The sequence below is a fragment of the Triticum urartu genome, chromosome 6A, assembly GCF_056163025.1.
Source record: "Triticum urartu cultivar PI428250 chromosome 6A, HENAU_Tu73, whole genome shotgun sequence".
In the NCBI taxonomy this organism is placed as follows: domain Eukaryota; kingdom Viridiplantae; phylum Streptophyta; class Magnoliopsida; order Poales; family Poaceae; genus Triticum; species Triticum urartu.
The window spans coordinates 265,138,794-265,159,827 of record NC_141878.1 but is presented as its reverse complement, the minus strand read 5'-3'; the positions used below and the strand labels follow the sequence as shown (position 1 = coordinate 265,159,827).

General features: G+C 48.4%; 1 protein-coding gene across 3 annotated transcripts in view; it reads left to right on the top strand.

The window, feature by feature from the left end:
* The window catches only part of LOC125516767 (putative protein transport Sec1a), a 77,562-nt gene that overhangs the window by 23,757 nt on the left and 32,771 nt on the right, over window positions 1–21,034 (top strand). For all 3 annotated transcript variants that reach the window (XM_087527795.1, XM_087527794.1, XM_087527796.1), the window contains 6 exons: window positions 6,454–6,582; window positions 8,439–8,630; window positions 8,719–8,802; window positions 8,897–8,995; window positions 9,073–9,146; window positions 9,649–9,745. In XM_087527795.1, coding sequence (XP_087383921.1) covers window positions 6,454–6,582; window positions 8,439–8,630; window positions 8,719–8,802; window positions 8,897–8,995; window positions 9,073–9,146; window positions 9,649–9,745 — 675 coding nt within the window. The remainder of the gene's footprint in view (window positions 1–6,453; window positions 6,583–8,438; window positions 8,631–8,718; window positions 8,803–8,896; window positions 8,996–9,072; window positions 9,147–9,648; window positions 9,746–21,034) is intronic.

Below are 21,034 nucleotides of genomic sequence, written 5' to 3'. Positions count from 1 at the left end.
GGCTAATCCTTGGCGGCCAATAAGTCCAAGTTTAACCCTAGGGAAATATATCTCTATTAGGAAGTTATCTTTACTTTCCAAACTGTTAAGATTTGGTTTGCTTTCCAAGTTATGTGATCTCTCTAATCTATATAAAAAAAGTAAAAAAAAAGGTACGATGCTTTTGTCGGGTACGCATCTCCCTTGTTGCCTGCTGACTCTTGACGGTGCTCCCTACATTGATCCCGTCTTGCACATGCGCCGTCTCTCGATGCTTGGTGCTCGTCCGCCTGTGATGTCGTCACCTCCGGCGTCTTTTGCATGCTGTGTTGTACCCTCTCTAGTGACTTTTCTCATGAGTTCCGCCGGTGGTGATGCTCGCTAACACCGACTTTTACAGATGGTCGCTCTTCTGCGACTTCTTGCATGGCCTCTCACATGGCTGTAGTGGTCGCTCTTCAGCCACTCCTCTCGTGATCTCCGCCCATGGTGATTCTACACCGACTCGTGTCGTGACTTTCACTGGCCATGCCGGTGCATCTGACTCCATTGACTGCGCTTTGCACACACATCTTCCCTTGGCGCTTGGTGCTTGTCTGCATGCGGCTTCGTCTCCCCCATTGGCCTCTGCAGATGATACTGGTCATGGTACACTGCCTCCCCTAGCGGCATCCACAGGCGGTGGTGGCCGCTCCTCTTTCGGTGTTACTACATTGACTACTTAAGCCGTGTCCTTCACCGAGCAGGAGATTGTGCGACTTCGTGACCTGCTTATTGCCTTCGATTCTTCCTTGCCGGGCGCACCTATGTCGACCTCTTCAATTGACTGAGTAGGAGATTAAGCACTTCGGCCTGCTAGCTGCGTCCTCTAGTTCTCCACTGACAGATTCTGTTGCTTCTGCTACTGCCTCTTTTGGCATTTTGAGACCGCCTTCTACACAAGCAGGTATATCTCCGTGGATTCTTGATGCTGGAGCATCTTTTCATATTACTCATGATTCATCCACTCTGTCTTCTTTTTGACCTCTCAATTGTTCTGTTCATATTCTTACGGTTGATGGTAACTCCCCCTGGTTAATGTCCGAGGCATACTTAGCACCTCATCTTTTCATGGATGTTGCTCATGTTCCTTGACTTACCATGCAACTCATGTTCTGTCTGAACCATCACATCGGTGCTCTCCTTGGTGCTAGCCGCCAGCGCCGTGACTCTGAGGGTCTCTCGGAGCTTGACTAGCTTCATGTTCCCACCGGTGCCAGTACCTCCAGTTTCTCCACCTCTGTTGCCTTGTCTACTAGCTCTTTTTAGTAGTGGTATCATCGCCTTGGTCACTTGTGTGGCCATGGGCGGAGCCAGGATTTGACCATAGGGGGGCCAAGAGACGACGCTCGCTATAATGCTACATGTTTATATTTTGTCTTGCACATATAAGCACACAAATATATATGTGCTTTGCGACAATGCGGCACCTGATCCTAGAATGCCTGTTTGCGCGGCAAACCTGGCACGATGTCCTGGGCTGGGCGAGGATACCTTCACAGCCGTCGAACAACGAGCCCACCCTTACGGACTGGTGGCAGCGAACGAAAGGGCAGACCCCACATGCGCTACGGAAAGGCCTGCAATCTATCGCCATGCTAGTTCCTTGGATGATCTGGAAGCAGCGGAATGAGTGCGTCTTCGAGAACGCTCGACCCTCGGTTAACACACTCGTAAATAGGATTAAGGCCGAAGCCAAATGTTGGGCACAAGCTGGCGCTATGGGCCTCAGGGTAGTCCTTCCCACTGACTGGGATGTTCACTGATAGGGTGCTAGCCCATGTAACCCCCACCTCCTAGGAGGACTGTACCTTCTCTTCTTTTCAATGAAATGAAACGCAAAGACTATTTTGCGTTTTCTTGAAAATTATTGATTTAAATTTAGCTAACTACAAGAAGAGTAGGATTTAGCAATCTCATCAAAGTTGAATCCAAATTTTCAACGCCGTGGTTAAGGATTATATTGAAACAAGTGGTTTAGTAAGAAATTTATTCTATCCTTCTCTTCATTTTTTCAATAGGAAAATATAGCTAATATAAAAATATATAATATATGTTTTTCTCATCTGCTCACAGTTACTAAGGCATGAACACATCAAAAGAAGTAGATTACCAGAATAGAATATACCTTGAAAAATTGTTTGGTGGCAAGTTCACTGGATTATGAACGTGATTGCCCTAGTTGATCAACAATGTGAGTGCCCAAGTTGATCAGCAGCTTGAGTGCTTGATTAGCCACCAACCACAATCAGCAGTGGCTGTCCAAGCATCTCTGTGAGCCCTAGTTGAAACGAGTAGCAAAGGAACCACCGACTTCTTCGATCTAGATCTAGGAGAAATGAAGGCTGGAGGCAGGAGGACGGCCGTCTGAATCTTTTAGGGTAAGATGGAAGCGGCAAGTTTTTTTTGCATCACTATAATCATGGAGATGACAATTAACGCCAAAAGCTGGGAGCGAATGAGGCCTTGGCTGGGCTTTCCTATGGGCTTTCTTTATTTTGGCAGAGTTTACGCATCACTCAGGGAGCCTAAAACAACACATGAGTCAGGGGGCAATCACGTAAGTGCCACCGCTAATACGGAGTATTTATCGTTGTCAACAAGATCGATTGGGGGGGAGGGGGGGGGGGGGGACCCCTGCTCGCCCCCCTTGTCTACCCCACTGTGTGGCTCTCGTTTCTCATCCTTAGTTTGACGTGGTCTTCTTGAATCCATCTCCGGTGGTGTGTTTTTATACTGTTAAGGTTGTCAGCTTGGTAAACAGGTCCGGTTGCCTTATCCTCAAAGCAGTGGAGGCCATCACTACTATATTATCTTTATAGATGATTTCTCTCAACACACATGGATATATTTTATGTCTTCTCGTAGTGAGGTCTTATCTATCTATAAGCGTTTTGCTGCCATGGTTGACACTCAGTTCTCTACGCCTATTCATGTGTTCTGTGTTGACTCCGCCAGAGAGTATATCTCCAACATGTTGCATGGAGTCCTTGCTGAGCAGGGTAACCTTGCTCATTTCTCTTGTCCTGGTGCTCATGCTCAGAATGGCGTGGCTGAGCGCAAGCATCGTCACCTTGAGACAACTCGTGCATTGACGATCGCCACCTCTCTTCTGCCTCACTTTTGGGCTGAAGCTGTCTCCACTTCCACCATCTCATCAACCTTCAGCCATCCACTGCTTTGCAGGTTGGCGTTCCTTTTGACATCTCTTTGATCTTCCTCCTGATTATTCGGCGATTCATTTGTTTGGTTGTGTTTGCTATGTCCTTTCAGCCCCCCGTGAATGCACCAAACCGATCGCCCAATCTGTTGATTGTGTCTTCTTAGGATAGAGTGACGAGCATAAGGGATATTGTTGTTGGGATCCTGTCGGTCATCGAATGCGTATTTCTTGGGATGTAACTTTTGACGAGTCTTGTTTATTCTACCCTTGTCCATCTTCCTTGACCTTTTTCCTGGAGGATATCCCTTTTCATTTTCCCCAACACTCCTATCACTGCTGTCGAGCCCTTGTCCATCTGTCCTACTGCTCCTGTTTTTCTGACTATTGCAGATCCGCTGCTGCTATCTCCTATGGTTTCCTTACCTCGTTTACCATGGAATTCTACACCTTCATCCCCGGTGGCTTTCCCGGCTCCATCACCCGAATCTATCCCGGTGATTCCTCGTATTCTCACTTTTATACTCGTCGTTCACGTGTTGTGGATGCGTCTACTGATGCGCCATCTACTTCTGATGTGTCATCTTCCTCGTCTCAGCCTAGTTATGGCTTATGTCCTCGTCCACTTCCGCTTGTTCATTGCCTTGGTTTTCCATGCGTTGGTGCTACTGTTTCTTGAGCTGACCTCTTATTGTGATGCTGTTGTTCATCCCGAGTGGCAGCTTGCGATGGAAGAGGAGATTGTTGCTCTTGAGCACATTGACACGTGGGATCTTCTTTATCTTCCTCCTGTGTTCGTCCCAACACTTGTAAGTGGGTCTACAAGGTTAAGACTTGCTCCGATGGTTCTCTTGAGCACTACAAAGCTCGTCTTGTGGCTCGTGTCTTTCAGCAAGAGCATGGTCATGATTATTATGGAACTTTTCTCACGTGGCCCTATGACCATTGTTCGCACACTTGTTGTGGCCTCTGTCCGCCATTGGTTTGTATCTCAGCTTGATGGTAAGAACACCTTTCTTAATGGTGAGTTGCGTGAGGAGGTTTACATGCATCTACCACCTGGGTATTCTATTTCAGATGGCATGGTCTGTCATCTTCATCACTCTATCTATGGCCTTAAGAAAGCTCCTCGTGCCCGGTTTGAGTGTGTTGCCTCTGTGGTGACTGCCATTGGTTTTCCGGCGAGCACTCATGATCCTGCATTGTTTGTTCACCTTTCACCTTGTGGTCAGACTCTTCTTCTCTATGTTGATGACATGATCATCATTGGCAACGACCCTGAGTACATTGCCTTTGGTAAGGCACGTCTTAGGGAGCAGTTTAGTTTCTAGCCGTGTACTCCTTTGTATTTTGCATATTGTACCATACCAGCACATGTATATATACTGGCCTATGACCACCTGGGAAACAAGTTGCATATTTCCTAATATATGGTAGCTTGGCGATGGCTGGCGTGGTGGCAGTGGCCTGTGGGCCTCATGTGGCCTGTGGCAGTTGTTGGCGGCGGCAATGGCATGTGGCGCAGCGTGCGCCTTTGATGGTGACGGTGCGGGTGTGCTAGAACCTCGGGTGGAAACACAACTCACCTGGTTGCCACTGCTGATGCGGCGCCCGTGGGCCTCATTCCCCTCATTGGAGGCGTCACTGTGGGTGCTCCAACCCATTTCCCGCAGTCAAGGGTGTTTGCTACTCTCCATGATGCGCGAGCTCCCTGTCACTTGCTCCTTCGAGGCATCATCTTAGGAGTCCATGGCCTACCCATATGAGCTTCTGTCGCGTGGAGAGTTGCCATGTCAGCGCCGGTCGTGTGGGTGACTGAGCCATCGACTTAGGTGGTGCGTGCCTTGGAGCAGGTGTGGAAGTCAGATCGATGGCTTCGGATATCGTCATCTTGTTTAGAGTGTCGGCTCTGGTCGCTTGGGTGGCAGAGCTATCGGCTGGCTTGGTTTGTGGCCTCGGGGCCGTTGTGGAAGTTGTACTGGCGGCACTGGATATGGTTGTAGGGTGTCTACTCTAGCCACACCGCAAGTGACTCACTTGGGGCGCTACCTTGGGGCTACTGTGGATGCAGGCGCGGCGGCTCCGAAATCCACCGGTACATTGTAGGGTGTCGTCTCCTCCGAAATCCACCGTTGCATTGTAGGGTGTTGTCTCTGGCCACTTGGGTGGTGGAGTCGCCCGCTTGGCTGGTACGCAACCTTGGGGTTGGTGTGTGCGCATCACAACTGTATCGTTTTTAGCCAAATTTTCTCATTAATTGGTCAATTCTCTTAATGAAAAGGCAGAGCTCCGGTCAATTGCTCGACTTTTTGAGTATATACTAGTGTAAAGCCTGCGATTTGATTGCATGGGTGTCCCGGCCCGGCAGGATTGTCCCAAAGCCCAGCATCCAGGCCGGGCTCGGGCCTCTCTCACCCATGGCCCGGCCTGAAGCCTGGGAAAACATGATTTTTGGGATATTACAGGAAAAACAGGTATAATCCCAGAAAACGTGAATTTTGATATATTACATTATCTAATCCCGAAAATAGGTTTTTTGTTGTTTTTTTAATCCGAAAATAGATATTTTTTTGGGCCTCGGGCCGTGCCGAGTTGGGTCCATTCTTGGGATTTAGAGGCCAGGCTTTGTGAAGCCCAGCCCGAAACCCGGCCCGGCCTGGTCAATGCCCAGGTTTAGCTGTGGGTATTATTAGATGTTTTCACCGAGTTTATTTTTGAAATGTTTATATATAAAATTTAAGCATAAAGTTGCAAAGTTGAATGTTGTTGAAGTGCATAAACAAATAGACATGTTAAATTTTGGTACATTTATTTTTCTCACACGGTTAAGGCAATTCAATGGTTGCATCTTTTGGGATGTTACAAACTGAATTTTGCATCGTGTTAGTCTAACAATTATTGTGCTTCTTGTCTAATGTCTTTCCACGAAGAGACATCATTTCACCAAGGGCATGTCTTTTCACGAAGCAATATCATTGACCAAGGGACCTATCTTTCCATGAAGAGACATCATTTCACGAAAGGATGTGTATTTTAACCAAAGGACATGACTGTTCTTAGGCCCCAAGTGCCAAGACCTAACGGACTTGATTTATCCTTGATGTAACACTTTTTTTATGGCGATGTGGTTTAACGTGAATGCTGCATTAGGAATCAGTTTAAAAATAAAGAGGACTTATATTCTTACTGGGAGAGCATGGATGTACCTAAGCTGGCAGCAATTTTATAGTAATTCCTTTTGTCTGGCATAGTGTACTCATGGTGATTGTGTGCAGGGTTTCATAACTGACCATGAAAGGGCATTGGAAGAGCTTTTCTGTGAGAGTGCAGAGGGCTTCAACAAATACAATGCTTGTTTAAATGCAATGGCTACTCGTATATCTACAGTATTTGCATCAATGAGGGTATGTATGTTCATTCCCCTTCAAGTCCTACCCGAATTAGGATTGTTGGTACAGCAGCAAAAAAGTGCCTTATCTCTGTTAGGAAGTATTAGTACTGGTCTAGGAGTCCTTATTGGTCTATGTTTACTTTCCTTGCATCTCAAGTATTGTGTAATATATATATGCCCATTCAACTTTGCATGCCTATTTGTTTATGCACACAACTCGCCCTCCCGATCCAATCTCTCACGTCGCTGATGCTTTTTTCCTGCTAAACATCGCTGCCGCCCCGGTCAACGTTGCCCCGCCCGATCCGCTTGTGCAGGTCTCCTGAGCCCACCTATGCTTCCTGCTGGCTTCTTTCCAAGTGTGTACGCAGCCATGCAGGCTTGCTGCTCTCCTACTACTGCCCCCCCCCCCCCCCCCTCCCTCACGCGCATGTGCTGGTTCTCGCTGCTGCTTCTGCCTACCAGCGTGGCTTTGTCTGCTGCCCTCCATCCAGATCGAGCATCTCTTCCTTCAATTCGCAACGCACACATCTGCCTACTGCGTGCGCCCGCCGCTGCCTCTGCTCCGCACATGCTACTTACTGCTTGCTGATGTGTGTTACCTTGGCTGCAGCTTGTGCTGCTCTGCTTCCGATTGCATGCTCTGCTCCTGCATGTCCATCTGCGTGCTACTCCCGCGTCTTCCGCAGGCTCTGTTGGTCGCCCTACTGTGGCTCTTCTTGTGACCTTCACACATGATGATTGCCGTTCTACACCGACTCCTGTCATTGTCCGGTGATTTTCGACGGTGGTCGTTTCGTCGACTCGGTCTCGCACATGCACCTTCCTTCGGTGTTGCGTGCTCTTTCACTGTCATTGCATTTTGTATAATATGTGATTTTTAGTTTTCTATATTTTCTGCCGCGTCCACCAAATCCGTTGATATTTTGTGTTTCTCATGCCATGCGAGTCCACCATACCTTTGTCTGTCAGCCTTTCTTTCGTCCTGATCCTTTCTATACAACTTTTCTGGCCTAATTACCCTTGTTATTTCTATAGGATTTTCATGGACTGTTTGTGCATTGTCGATCTGCGCCCATTGTGCCTTAACTGTCGAGCTTCTTTCGATGTCGGTTCTCGTGGGTTATGATTTTCTACACAATGTTGTATTCTCTTGATGTGCCATCTTCTTTTGACAACTCATCTTCTACTGATACTTCTCTTGTATCTTCTATTGATGCGGTGTCTTCCTCTCATGTGTCATCTCTTCGTTATCCCCTTTGGCGACTCGACAGGTTTTGAAGACTCTTCATGCTACGACGACACTCTCAAGACGTGGATTTGGATTATCATTTCTTCTTCTTCTAGTATTACACTCCAAATGCAATGCTATCACATATGCTTTTGCATTTGAGGGGGCGGGGGGGGGGGGGGGGGTGTTAGGAAGTATTAGTATTGGTCCAGGAGTCCTTATTAGTCTATGTTTACTTTCCTCGCACCTCAAGTCTTGTGTAATATATATATGCCCCTTGGGCCTTCAATGAAGATAAGTTGCTTCCTTAACAATCTCATCTAAGTTGGTGGCGTAAAATTAGGAATGCTATGTGCCAGGGAGCTCAATGAAGACCCTGCCTTGCCCACATGGCCCCCCTCTCACGTGTGGCTCGATAAGGCCTAAATGTGGATCGAAAGAGGACAAGAAATGCTTCTTATTTAAAGGGCGAAAGCCAACACTTGATTTTATTTTGAAAGAACAAGAACCCAAAATTCACACCTGTGAGGACTGGAACCTGGGTGGCTGGGTTGTGAATCCTCTCAACTAACCAAGTGAGCTAAGGTCACTTCTTACTATTAGCTTATTGTTGACATGTATTGTTCTATAAACTATAGGAATTTCCCCGTGTGCACTACCGCATTGCCAAGACCATTGATGCTTCTACAATGACAACACTAAGGGACATGGTGCCCACAAAGATTGCTGCTGGTGTATGGAATTACCTTTCCAAATATAAAACGTCAATTCCTGAATTCCCGCAGACAGAAACTTGTGAACTTCTCATAGTAGACCGTTCAGTAGATCAGGTACGTGGTGAACATACCTGTATATCTGGGTTCAACTTCTATACTGGTGCTATTTATTCTGCTGGTTCACTTTTCTAGTATACTTCAGATCGCACCAATAATTCATGAATGGACTTATGATGCCATGTGCCATGATCTGCTATGCATGGATGGTAACAAGTACATACATGAGGTGAGCATGCCATTGGTCTTTTTTCTTAATGGTGGAATTATGGTCTGTTGTTTCCCTGGATGGTTACGGATCCTTATATGTGATTGAATAAAAGGTTTCAAGTAAAAACGGTTCAGCCTCAGAAAAAAAGGAGGTCCTGTTAGAGGACCATGATCCAGTTTGGCTTGAACTTCGACATTCCCATATAGCAGATGTGAGAGCACTTCTCAGTCCATCTTTCTTATGTGGTTCCACTTTCAGCAGCTATACAATTAACCATTATAATTTCAGGCAAGTGAAAGACTTCATGATAAGATGACACATTTTGTCTCGAAGAACAAAGCTGCCCAACTACAGCAAGCAAGGTTCGTTCACTTTTTCAAACCAAGTACATAGTTAGGTGTGGTGGCTCATTGTTACATTAAATATGTTCATATTCGTGTTGTTCTTCGCATGTCTTTTTGTGACTATTTCATTTCTGTCTCGTGAACAAAATAGCAATTTAAATGAAATGCACCTGTATTGCATTCTGAGAAAGCGTGACTTCGACTAAATTCGGTTGAATAGCAGCAACTCATAACTACATGTACTGTTCTCATAACTGAAAAATAAGCAAGCACAATAGTTGCAATATGATGTGCCTAGCTACATAGTGGAGGACTCAGAGTTATTTTTTTAGTTAATTTAACTACCTAAGTCCAAGTGAAAACTCAACTTCCAAAACAAACTTAAATCTGTCCTTGTCAACCTAATTCTAATTATCTATTCACTTCTATTTTCTTATGCTTAGTTGAATGAATCATTATTTGTTTGTTATGTTTTGGGCTTCTTTTACTAGTGCTCTTTGCCTCTTGTTTAATTTTTTAGAACTGGAGGAGAGCTATCAACTAGAGACCTACAAAAAATGGTTCAAGCTCTTCCACAGTACACTGATCAAATTGACAAGCTTTCGCTGCATGTCGAGGTTGGTTGTTATGTTGTCCGTGATGGTTCAAAGTTTTAAGATCGGTACTTGCCCTGTTGCATTTCTTTTCTATACACAGAACTATACATGTGGACGTATTAGCTCTAGATTTTCCAACGTAATTGGTATTTTGTGGACCTACTTGAAAATGGTGTAAGGTGGAACTTGCTCCTAATTTTATAAATTCCATCTAAATATGGTATCTTTAAACCCAACATTCTCAACTCCCTTATTCACTAACTGGTTAGCACAAAAGAAGGATGCTACTTGGCGAGGCACATTATTCTGTGTGGGCCTGTGGGGGGTCATTGGAGCACTACTTTTCATAAATCCCTTGAATAAGATAAGTTAACAAGGCCACTAAAAAACCCACGAAGGCTGAATTGAGCAGATCTATGTCACAAGACTACAAGAGGGTAAATGCTCTTATGCCTATTCGAGGTAACCTAAAAAAGGCCTGGACACATGAGGCGTCATGATATGTGGCAAACCCGTAGGGGTGGCCCAATCACGAACTGGAGGTGGATTTAAGGAAGAGCATGAAGAACATGGGGGGAAAACACGAAGAACAAAGGGAGATATACAAGCCAACATACACATCTCGTATCCAAGAGTCAATACACAAGGTGCAATTGGATCCAACAACATCCAAAGGAAAAGAAGTAACAAAGAAAGAATGTTCATCCCCAATCCTAAGATATGGAGGTCTTGATATTCCAAGAGGAATCATCTCCACTAGGAAGTTCTTGTAGTCCTCAAGAGTCTTCACCTCCCAAAGTGGCCTTCTCCACAAGGGACATCCCACAAGGGGAGAGGTGGTGAGGAAGCTCTATGGTTTTAGTTCTACTTTGCTAACCCTAGAGTGGAAGAGAGGGGGGGGGGGAGTATAGGTAAGTGGGGGAAGGGAGGATACGTGGGCTCTGCCCAACTCTGCACGCAGACAACACGTCTAGATAGTCCGTGAGTTGGCGCCAGGTGATGTTGACATAGCTCCCATGTATAGTCAGGTAGGCTGAATCTGATCCAATAGCCGCAGGGTGGGCCTGGCTAGTGACTAGGAGTCGTCCTGCAATTCGGGGCGCACCATCACCTTGGAATACAAGACATGTATAGTAGGTAGATCAAATTGTAAATCAATGGGATCTCTACCGTGTAAACCTACTTCGGCCCGTGTAACCATACTGCTCACCCAACTCTATGCTTACGCATACACACCATACGTGCAAACACACAAACCCTAGCTCTCATACAAGGCGGCCATCAATACAATTCACAAAGGTAGAAAGTAGGGTGTTGCCTCTCTCTGAGGGCCTAAAATGGGGAAAATCATGTCTCATGTGCACCCTCTAGATTCTCAATACATACACCGCCCTATGTATATTATTTTTGGCTCTTTACACTGATGTTTGGCGCGCCATGTAGGGGATGTGCGCATAGATTTGTCAGATTGGATCCAGATGGGTTCCTTCATCGGTTCCGGCGTCTTCACTTTGGGCTAAGGCACCCACCTTGGCTCCCTAGACTTCGCCGCCGATCTGGTGGGGCGTCTGACCCCAACTACTGCCTTCACTGTAGGAAAGACTCTTCGCTTCAGCAGTCTGGACTTCATCGCCGACAAGATCGATAAGCTTCACTTCCGTGTTTGGGCGCCCAACCAGTCGGCGGAAACTTTAGTCAGGCGATCCCTCGAGTCTATATCTACCATGGGTATTGACTACGACGAGTCGCCCTTTTACCCATCCTACTCGACTCACAGTTTGATCTCCTACGCTCCTAATTTTTGGCCTAATTCTTCTTTTGATGATCGATTCAACCTCTGATCAAAAAGATAGACCTTGGTTCTATTTCATCTCTTCAACAAGTTTAGTAATAACATAACGGCCCTATTGTACCGATGGAGAAAAGAAAAATTGTGCCCAAGGGATGGAAAGGAAGGTAGATCAACTAGTTCTGCAAGAGATTCATGGATCAAAACCTACCAAATCCCATGAAATCAAACAATTCACTTGAAACTGACTTTGGGCTATTTGTTTTGGAAATTTTCGAGTTAGGCAAGAAAACCATAAAAAGAGGCTAGAAACGGAGGGGGTAGGGGACCCAATTTGTGACAACGCCATGGATGCATCGTCACGGGTGTCGACCTGCTGGCTCTGCCGTACTTGCCGAGGAGGGGAATGCACCATTGGCGCAACACCCGCGGTTCGCTCCCCAGCCCCTTGTACTGGCGCCGTTGGCTGCCACTGAGAGGGCCACGCCGGCCGCGCCGCATCGTTGTTGGCGTAGCCCATGAGGCTCTGGATGGCGGCACCCCACTCATCTATCTTCTCCGGAGCCGGAGGAAAGTTCAGCAACAGCTCCACCTGCGCTAGCACTTCTGCTGGTGACTTGGGCATGACTGGGCGCAAGCACTGAGATGTGGCTCGACTTCTGTGCGAGCCAGAAGGAGCTCCATCTCTGTCCTGCTGCCGCGGTCGATGCTCGCCAACAATTTGACGTGGTGGCAGGCCCTGCGCACCATGAGAACGGTGCACATGCTCCTTGCCTGGTCGTTGGCCAGGGTCGATGCCGTTGCGGGGAAGCATCTCGTGCCCATCTTGCGATGGCCTCGGCACGCGCCCCGCAGCTCCGTTGGTCTTGGATCCTATGGTGTCGTCCTTGGACGTAGCCGCGCGACCCCATGGGCCGTAGCGCCGCCTCTTGACGTAGCGATGCACGGGTGTAGGATCGAAAGTATGTCTAGAGGGGGGTGATTAGACTAAGACCAAATGAAACCTAACCTTTTCCCAATTTTAGTTGTAGGCAGATTTTAGCAATTCTAGCAAGTCAAGTATCACCCTACATATGCAAATCTAAGAATGTAGCAGCGGAAAGTAAAACATCATGTAAGTAAAGGAAGGGTTTGGAGATTTCAAACGCAATGAAGACACGATGATTTTGGCGTGGTTCCGATAGGTGGTGCTATCATACGTCCATGTTGATGGAGACTTCAATCCACAGAGGGTAACGGTTGCGCGAGTCCATGGAGGGCTCCACCCACGAAGGGTCCACGAAGAAGCAACCTTGTCTACTCCACCATGGCTTTCGTCCACGAAGGACTAGCCTCACTCGGGTAGATCTTCACGAAGTAGGCGATCTCCTTGCCCTTACAAATTCCTTGATTCAACTCCAGATGATCTTGGAGGCTCCTGACACATAACCAATCTAGGAGACGCCACTCTCCAAAAGGTAATAGATGTTGTGTTGGTAATGAACTCCTTGCTTTTGTGCTTCAAATGATAGTCTCCTCAACACTCAACCTCTCTCACACAGTTTGGCTTGGGTAGGAGAAGGATTGGAGTGGAAAGCAACTTGAAGAGGCTAGAAATCAAGGTTCAAATGGTAGGAATGGAATGTTGACCCAACTCGGTGGCACCGATATGAAAATCTCGGTAAGACCGAATAGTGCAAAAGACATGACCGTTAGTGTTTTTGCTAAGACCGATTATACCATCTCGGTGAGACTAAAGTGCAATGGCTAGGGCAGAGCTGCGTTTTGGTAATTCCGATCGTTTTGTCTCACTGATTCCGAAACGAAGCGATTCCATCACAAAAACTTGGCAAGGCCTTCTCGGTGGGACCGAGAACCAATTCGGTCAGACCAAAATGTTAAGGTTTTGGCTGTGGCAATAGAATGATCTTCTTGGTGGGTCAGGGGTAGATAGTATCGGTGGGACCGAAATGATGATTTAGGGTTTGGACAAATGTGATTGTGGGAAATTGATTGAGGATTTTTGGAGCAATATCACTGAGCACTTTGAGCAAACAACCTCATCAACAATACCTCATCCCCTTTTAATAGTATTGGCTTTTCTAAGGGACTCAATGTGATCTTGAATCACTAAACAAAAAATGTAGTCTTAGGGTAGCCAAATTTGTTCTTCACATTTTGAGGGGTCCACACTCCATTAGTCCATGCCATGCCAATCGTTGATCTTTTTTGAAATCTATCATCAATGTTCATTAGATCAATGACATATATGTTGTTATTAATTACCAAAACCACTCGGGGATTAGTTGCACTTTCAGCGGGTCTTGGCTTCCGGCAGAGTGAGTACGACTCTTGTCGCTGGAAGGGTGTGGAGAGCGCTCGCCACCGGCCCCTCCCGCCGGAGTCGTCTGGGTCGGCAGCTTAGAGGCAGACGGTGCACCCACTGCCGTGCTCTTCTTGGGCGCCATGGATGAAGAAGATGGCGAAACTTGCATGAGAACTGCTGGAGTAGATCCGCACAAGCGACCCCCCTACCCGGCGTGCCAAAGATGTCGGTGTACGACAATCTATGGGGCCAGCGTGGTCCCTTTGCAGTTCGGTTTGGGAGATCGATGAGCATGGAGAGCAAATCCAAGAGTTCACACACGAGGTTTTCTCAGGTCGGGCCGCCGCGGAGGCGTAAAACCCTACTCCTGCTTGTTTGGTGGATTGACTTGGGGCTCAAGTTACAAGCGCAGCTTGCCGGAAAAGCGTGAGCAAGGTGCAGCTACTGTGTAAGCATGAGCAAAGTGTCGACCCGTGCCCAGGTAGCCATGGGCCTCCTTTTATAGACAAAAAGGGGTAACCACAGTGGCAACATGGTCATTACATCTTGTGAATAGTGGCCTCGATGCTATCCAACCTAATCCTGCCGGACTAGGACAAGGGCATTTAATGCACCGTGAACTGATAGCAATCCTTTGTCAAAAGGCGTCTCTCCTTTTGTGCCTTCGGCCTGGATAAGCCTATCTTGTTGACACGTCCATAAGAGGGTGTCAATAAAGTTGATCTGCACGCGACGTGCTGACGCGCGTCCTGATGATCCTCCCCAAGTCGCTCGCCCGCTCGACACCTAATCTTGACAAGCCATTAGCTGGTCGATGTGGTGGAGTGATCGAGAAGCAGGAAGGGAGAAACTTCCCGACAAGGAGCTTGCCGGGTCTTGGCTTGCCGCTATGGAGCTTGCCGGCAATTGGAATCTTGACCTTCAGTACTAACTTGGTACTTCTCGATGACCTGCTGGGAATTCTTCTTCACGGTCTTGTATGTTGAATCTTGAGTCTTGGGTTGAGTTGTCCTCCGGCAAGCCCTTGTCGTCTGAAGGGCTGCAACTGCCTGTGCACAAGTCTGGGGTACTAAGGGACCCCTAATTTAGTACACCGACAGGAGATGTCGGCGGTGTGGCACCAATTGAACTCTCCGGGAGGTGATCTTTGTCGCACATGTCAGTGTTGTGTGCAGCGACAAGCTAACTGGAGGTTCATTGCCTCTACGACTTGCTCACTTGCCTCCAATTGGAGTTTGAGCATAGTCGTGCTCAGCTGTTGGCACGCCATCCTCGGCTCTCTACTCTGGAGGCCCATGCTGAGGTGCACTATGAGGAGTTGCGTCTACGCATCACGGCCTTGTTGTCGTCCTCTTCAGCAGTTCGGGCTGCCCGCACTTCACCACCACTACAAGGTGTGCCTTCTCCTACACCGGTGGTAGTAGCCTCCACTAGAGCTTTCTGCACCTACTTCTCGAAATAGGCTTTCACCCCGCTTTATAAATAAAGCAATGATCCGTACAACCAACATCCAAATCCGCGACAGAACAACGGCTGGGGCAACAACACAATCATGCCCAAAAACATAAGAGAAATAAAAAAAGCCACCTAGTGGCCGCCGACAAGCGGCCCTATGATGACGATAATCGGCGTGCTGTAGCCAGGAGCGCATCCAACATGAGGCCAAGACGATCGCGGTCGCGCTGCCTAGAAAGCGTTGCCTAGAAAGCGGGTGCCAGTGCTGTAGAAAAGCAAGGAGTTTGAAGGAGTCAGACGGTCGAGTCGGAAACACCCGCTCAATCACCATTTTATCACGCGTTGTCCAAAGAGTCCACGACATGGCCGCAAAATAAGCCAAAATAAGCGGCGATGCCGCCCAGGTTGGGTAGCCCTTGTTTGGAGGAACTCCGTGAGGTCCAGGGCCACCCAGTCGGGCCCTAGTGCCTCACAGATGAACGTCCACAAGACTCAAGCCGTGGTACATGAGAATAGGATGCGAGTCCCATTCTTAGGCATCATGCATAAGGTGCACAAGCCATCACCCGGGTCTTGCTGCTTAAGCACCTCGGTCCCCGAAGGGAGACGATCTCTAAGGAGTTGCCAAACAAAGATCTTGATCTTCAAGGGCAAAGGGGCCTTCCACAAGGGAGAAAGCCAAGGAATGGTAGGGGACCGACATAATGCCTGGTATGCGCAGTTGACGGAGAACTCTCCCACGGTGAGAGCCACCAGGACACGGTGTCCGGATAATCCGACAATACCGGCGGTAGGGCTGCCCGCAACCTAGACCACTCGATATTCTCCGCCTGCCCAAACAACCGGCGAAACCGTATATCCCAGTGCCCAGAGCGTGCAGCCGCGGAGATGAGGAGTAACGCCTCCGCGCAGATAGAAAACAGGACAGGGAATCCTACCCTGAGGGGCTTGATACCCATCTATGGGTCCAGCCAAAATTGGGTCCCATCCCCATTACCTATAGAGAAGGAGATTCCTAGACGAATGCCCTCCTTGATCCTTTGGATGGATCGCCAAAACTGGGATCCTCCTGAGCGGGAACATGCCAACAGGGGTTCACCCCTTAGGTATTTTGCTTGGATGATCTGGAACCAAAGCCCCCATCGCCTTGCATGATCCACCATACCCATCGTAACATGAGCTCAACGTTCATGCGACGGGAGGCCATAATACCTAGGCCTCCCCGGTCCTTGGGCATGCAAGTGTCCGCCCACTTGACCATGTGATACTTCTGGTGGCCATTGGCTGCCTGCCAGAAGAACTAGCGAGCTCCTTATCGAACGAGCAGTGTACGCCCTTCGGTAAGATATACATCCCCATCATATACATGGGGAGGCTCGCAAGGTTAGAGCTAATAAGGACAGATTTACTCCCCTTAGAGGTAAACCGTCCGCGCCACGGCTCAGCCCGTCACGCCACACGCCCTACCATCGGGTCAAATGCACTCATCAAAATCTTCGTATCAGCTATTGGCATCCCCATGTATGTGATGGGGAACGTGGCCAGTCTACAGTTTAGGTTATTCGCAATGCGTTGTTGCTCTTCGCGGAGAATCCTAGGACTACGATTCCGCTCTTATCAAAATTGATCTTCAATCCCGACATAGCCTCGAAATAAAGGAGGAGGAACTTGAGATCCACGATGTCAAGGTCCGTCCCTTCCACCATGATCATGGTGTCATCCGCATATTGGAGGTGGGTGACCCCTCCCCACGGGATCAGGTGGCCAACTACCCCCAACAGGTGGCCAGACACCCTAGCTTTATCTAGGTTGCCAGCAAAGCATCAACGACGAGGTTGAAGAGGAGGGGGGAGATCAGGTCCCTTTGCTTCACTCCTGCAGGGGACGTAAAGAATGGTCCCACATCGCCATTAATATTAATCGCCGTCCTTACGGACCGAAAGAACTGCATGATCCATGAACACCATCTGTCATCAAAGCCCCTTCGCTGAAGCGCCAACCGCAAGAATGACCAATCTAGGTGGTCGTATGCCTTCTGGAAGTCCAACTTGAGGAAGACGCCCTTATGGCCACGCGTCTTTACCTCATGGACAATCTCGTGAAGGGCTAGGATCCCATCAGGCCCCGAAGCCGACCCCGCCTTCATAGAGGCGATAGCCCTACCCACCTCTTTTGGCGAGAATGGGAGAGTCATTTCCGCATTCTCAAGGTCAGAGACTCTGTCCTTGGCTGGCCAGAAGTCCTCCGCCAAGGACACCCCGCCATGGGGTTCCGCCGTAAAGAGCTCCTTGAAGGAGTAAATGTGGGACCTAATCTCTTCCGGGTGTTCCAGGAGGGTGTCCCCCTCCCAGAGGCACGTGATAGAGCATTTCCGGCGGCGCCCGTTAGCAATCGCCTGAAAGTATGCGGTATTGGCATCCCCTTCGAGGGGCCACTTCTGGCCCCCGCGGCATTGCCAGAATAGTTCTTCACCCTTGAATATCTCCATCAACGAGGATTCAAGGGCGTACTGTTGGAGCCAATCGTCGGCCGACAGACCGGCCGCATCGGCCTCCTCATCGAGGGCCTTAATCTGGTCCAACAGGGCCCCTTTACGGGCCCGGAGGTCCGCGCCAAGGTTAGCTCCCCACCCCCGCATGAATTGGCGGGCGACCTTAGTGCAGTGGTGCCATATGTCCGTGTCGCAAAAATACCATGGTGGGGAGGCTGCGGCTTCGACCCAACGATCTCGCACCATCTCGAAGAACCTCGGCTGCAACAACCAGGGTGGTTCGAAGTGGAAGCGTCTCGCTGGCGGTGGTGACCCTTCCCCTGAGGAGAACAACAGGAGCCTCCTGAACCCCTTCGCTGCACCTACTTCAAGCAGGATGGGCACATTATCATGAGAGTGCATCAAGAGGAAGAGACAGAGTCGCCATGGTAGCCATTCTCATAAGGACTCAGGAGGCTCCTTTGATTCTCGTGAGGGCTCCATTGAGAAGGTTCACCAGGAGATGTTCACCTTGCTGCTTCTGCCCCATCCTTAGGTTCTGCTGGTTAAACGTCTGGTCCACCACCACACTCTTTGTCATGTACATCTTTACCCTGGATTCTTGATTCTGGGCCTCCTTTCACATGACACCACACATACATCACCTTCGTGCTGTCAACTCATGTTACTAAACTAACTATGCAACTTCTGTTTGCTAACTCATTGGTTTGGATTGTCGTGTTATTCTGGATTCCAACCCGGTTGGGATTGGTCCCCGGCGCCATGACTCTCAGCGCCTTTGGGAGCTCAACTGGTTGTGCCTTCCTTCCCGTGGGTCCTCTAGCCAGTCAGACATCACCACCCCTTTTGCTTCAACTGCCACCTCCACCACCTCCTTCGCTCAGTGACATAATCGACTGGGTCACATATGTGGCTTTTGCTTGTCTTCTTTGGTTAGGAGTGGTGTTCTAGGGTCTATCTCCGGTGATAGTTTACTAAGTTGTAGAGCTGTAAGCTTGGCAAGCACATACAACTTCCCTATCGCTCTAGTAATTCTGTTTCTCAATGACCTTTTGGACTTCTTCACTATGATATATGGGGTCCTATCCTCTTCGTATCAAAAGGAGGTCACAAATAATATATAATTTTCATTGATGATTTTTCTCACCACACTTGGATCTACTTTATGTCATCTCATAGTTAAGTGCTTCAGATTTACAAGTCTTTCGCTACCATGGTTCACACTTAGTATGATTCCTCTGTTTGAGTTTTTCGTGCTGATTCAGCTGGTGAGTACCTATCTTGTGTGCTTCGTGGTTTTCCTTCTAAACATGGCACCTTTCCTCAGTATTCCTGTCCTGGCGCCCATGCTCAAAATGGGTGTCTGCACGCAAACATCGCCTACGAAGCTCGTCTTGTTGCGCGTGGCTTCTAGCAGGAGTATGGTCATGAATATGATGAGACTTTTGCTCATGTTGCTCATATGACCACTATTCACACTCTTTTGGCTGTTGCTGTTGTTCCGCAGTGGTCCATCTCTCAATTGTTAGGAATAAGCAACTTGTATTCCCATGAGGCCATAGGCCGATATATATATACATGTACAGGTGTGGAACATATGCAGGAAACCCCTTATACAACGGGATAAATACAAAGGGGTACATGACTTATATTATAACGCTAACACCCCCCCTCAAACTCATGGTGGATGAACAACACTGAGTTTGGAGAGATAAAAGCCATGTTGTGCTCTAGTCTGAGCCTTCGTCAGGAAATCCGCCAACTGTAACTCGGAAGGCACATACTGAAGAGCAATAACCTGATCCTGCACAGCAGCGCGCACATAGAACGCATCAACACCAATATGCTTGGTGAGCTCATGCTTCACAGGATCGCGTGCAATGCTGATAGCACCTGTACTGTCAGATAAAAGCAGAGTCGGTGTAGTGACAGAAACACCAAAATCCTGAAGTAACCACCGTAACCAAGTCACCTCTGCCGTCAAAAGAGCCATTGCTCGCAACTCAGCCTCGGCACTCGAACGGGAAACTGCAAGCTGTTTCTTCGTCTTCCAGGCAATGAGAGAACCACCAAGAAAAACACAGTAAGCAGAAAGTGAACGGCGATCGGAAGGATCACTAGCCCACGTAGCATCCGAATAGGCCTGGAGCTGTAAAGAACTGGAGCGAGGAAAGAATAGACGGTGAGAGATCGTGCCTCGAAGATATCGAAGAACACGAAGGAGATGACTATAGTGAACCGAGGTGGGGGCAGAGACAAACTGACTCAGAATATGAACCGGATAAGAGATGTCCGGACGAGTGACAGCTAGATAGACAAGACTGCCAACAAGATGACGATAACGCGTCGGATCAGGGGGAGGATCACCATCAGTAGCACGGAGGTGAACATTGAGCTCCATAGGAGTCTCAACAACGCGCTCGTCAGTAAGAGCAGCACGAGCAAGAAGATCCTAGATATACTTTTCCTGGGAGATAAAAAAGCCATCAGAGGTAGAAGAGACTTCAATCCCAAGAAAGTAGCGAAGAGGTCCAAGATCAGACATAAGAAACTGCTCACTAAGACAGGCCTTTACAAAGGCAATATACTCGGGGTCATCCCCCGTGATGATCATGTCATCAACATAAAGAAGAAGAGTCCGTCCACGAGGAGAAAGGTGAATAAACAATGCTGGATCATGAGCACTGGCTAAAAAACCAGCAGCAGTGATCACAGAAGCAAAGCGCTCAAACCAGGCACGGGGGGCTTGCTTAAGGCCATAGAGAGAGTGACGAAGACGACATACCATGCCATCAGGAACAGAATACCCAGATGGTGGCTGCATGTACACTTCCTCACCCAGCTCACCATTAAGAAAGGCATTCTTAACATCAAGCTGAGATATAGACAAGTGGCGTGCAGAGGCAACGGCAAGAAGTGTACGAACAGTGGTCATATGAGCCACAGGAGCAAAAGTCTCGTCATAATCACGACCATGCTCCTGCTGAAAACCACGAGCCACAAGACGAGCTTTGTGACGCTCAAGAGAACCATCGGAGCGAGTCTTAACCTTGTAGACCCACTTACAAGTGATCGGACGGACTCCGGGAGGAAGAGAAACAAGATCCCAGGTACCAGTGCGTTCAAGAGCAGCAATCTCCTCTGCCATCGCAAACTGCCATTCAGGATGAACAACAGCCTGTCGGTAAGAAGTCGGCTCAAGAACAGCAGCACCAGCGGTGGGAAATCCAAAGCGATCAACAGGCGGACGAGGACGAGAACGCAAGCCAT